Source organism: Bos grunniens, chromosome 1 (genome assembly GCF_055505025.1).
Source record: "Bos grunniens cultivar Pamir isolate PY7600 chromosome 1, Bosgru_T2T1.0, whole genome shotgun sequence".
NCBI lineage: Eukaryota > Metazoa > Chordata > Mammalia > Artiodactyla > Bovidae > Bos > Bos grunniens.
Window position 1 is genome coordinate 115,089,742 of NC_141165.1, and position 2,572 is coordinate 115,092,313.

Sequence of the window (2,572 nt, forward strand, 5' to 3'; positions counted from 1 at the left end):
ACCATTTTGAGTTTATTTTTGTATATGGTATGAGAGCCTATTCTAATTTCATGATTTCCATATAGCTGTCCTGCTTTTCCAACACTACTTCTTGAAGAGACTGTCCTTTCTCTGTTGTATACTTTTGCCTCCTTTGTCAAAGGTTAATTAACACAGAACATTCAAAGCTCTTGTAAGAAAAAAAAACTATTTCAGTTACATAATTATGAGTTGAACAAGAGCACCTGCTATTTAAGCTTGTTGTCAATTCTGGGGTGAGAAAATATATTCACTTGGTATATGAATGCTCTGAAAAAGGTACTCAGTATGATTACTTAATAAACTGAAAAGGAAAACATCTTAAAGACTCAACATTTTATTGTATTGCTAGAAAGTTCACTGTATTAACATTTGCTAAATTAATATCTTCCAATGAATGCAACACAGATATAATTAATTTTCAAAATACTTTTAAATCTAGAAATATTAATTTCAAAGCCCTAAAGAGGAATGTATGTTGTCATATTTAGTCTAACAATATTAATTTGATGTTCATATATTTGGGATCATTATAAGTAGCCACTAAAGATAAGATTTTGAAAAACTACTTGCCCAATAATTATTTTGGAGGGCATGAGTACCTTTTCAACAGAATATTTACACAGACTGAATCTTCCTCTAAAAGAATATAAGTTCAGAAGAGCTTTAGATATGTGTATCTGGAAACACAAGGGTTCATATTGCAAAGATTTAGCAATATGGGGATTCATTTGTCGTTTTCATCCTTGAAAAGTAATTTAAAACAACAAAAAGTCAATGGTGTTTGTTCTTACTGTATCCATTACTTTGATGATCACATTAACTTATAACTAAGACAAGCATATCTAGACTAAATATTATTATTCATTCATTTAACGACTATCCATGCAGTCCCTATTATGTGAAAACTCAGAGACAGTCATTATACCTTATTTAAAAACAGTAAAAAGTAAAGAATAATGAAAGATTTCCTGAAAAATATTTATTTCTTTATCATTTTTCTAAATGCACCTGCTGCTGCTGCTGGTAAGTCGCTTCAGTCGTGTCTGACTCTGTGTGGCCCCACTGGCAGCAGCCCACCAGGCTCCCCTGTCCCTGGGATTCTCCAGGCAAGAACACTGGAGTGGGTTGCCATTTCCTTCTCCAATGCATGAAAGTGAAAAGTGAAAGGGAAGTCGCTCAGTCATGTCCGACTCTTAGCTACCCCATGGACTGCAGCCCACCAGGCTCCTCCATCCATGGGATTCTCCAGGCGAGAGTACTGGAGTGGGGTGCCATCGCCTTCTCCAAATGCACCTAAAACTTCCTTATTTCTTAGGCTATAAATAAAGGGGTTTAGCAGGGGAATTATAATTGTGTAGAACAGTGAATACATTTTATCCTGATATTGATCCTGGACAGACCCAGGATGCACATACATGAAGAAGAGAGTGCCATAGAACAAGGAAACAGAGGGCAGGTGGGCACTGCATGTGGAGAAGGCTTTGCTCCTGCCCTTTTCAGATTTCTTTTTCAGGATGGCAAAGAGGACATAGGTGTAAGAGGCCATGATGGTAATAAAAGTAAAAGCCTGTATAAAAGCAGCAAAAATAAAAAGCACCAAAGCATTAATAGATGGATCAGTGCAAGAAATTGTAAAAAGTGGCAAGATTTCACAGTAGAAATGACGTATTGTATTAGACTTGCAGAAAGTTAATCTAGATAATAATCCTACATATATTATAGGATGCAGAAAACCAATTGCATATGATGCACTTATCAAGCAAGTGCAGAGTCTGCTGGATATCACCACTGGGTAAAGTAAGGGGTTACATATGGCTGCATTGCGGTCATAGGCCATCACCACCAGGAGGAAACATTCTGTGGTGGCACTGGAACCAAAAAAATAGTATTGGGCCATGCACTCAAAGAGAGACATCATTTGACTCTTGTCTAAGGTGTTGACAAGCATCTTGGGAGTCACAGAAGATGATGAGCAAGCATCTGCAAAGGCCAAGCTGCCCAGGAATGAATACATGGGGGTGTGAAGATGGGGGTCCTTTCAGATGAGAAAAATCAGTCCGAGGTTGCCCGCCATGGTGGTGAGGTAGATGACCAGGAACACCAGGAACAGGGGGACCTGCATCCCTGGGAGATCTGTGAGTCCTGTGAGAACAAATTCTGTCACCAGAGTCTTGTTTGCCTCCATCACATCCACTCAGGCTGATCACTGCAATGGAGAAGTGAAATAAAAAATAATGGTCATGAAAATGTATACTGGATGGTAATGTCTTAGTTCTCTGCGTCAGATGCCCTATCTGAAGGTACAGAGTCTCTCTTTTTTAAAACACACTGAAGAGTATTATAGGTATATTATAAATATTATAAATTATTTTCAGAAGTTAATGTGTGTATATACATACATATAATTCCTTAAAGCATTGTGGAGGAGGCTCTAGACATCTACCAATTAATGTAGTCCATATTTTGTCACTCATAAATACCTTAAAACTGAATGTATTGCATTAACTCTGAAACTTTTTTACAGAATTAAGAGTAAAAATTGCACACTGCA

General features: G+C 37.4%; 1 protein-coding gene across 1 annotated transcript; it reads right to left on the bottom strand.

Annotated features, from left to right (window-relative positions):
- Window positions 1-1,000: 1,000 nt before the first annotated feature.
- Window positions 1,001-2,209, bottom strand: LOC147380144 (olfactory receptor 5AC1-like). Its single transcript, XM_086414424.1, is given in 2 exon segments — window positions 1,001-1,029; window positions 1,315-2,209. Coding segments are annotated over 2 exon segments (921 nt in total). The 5' UTR covers window positions 2,207-2,209.
- Window positions 2,210-2,572: the final 363 nt, after the last annotated feature.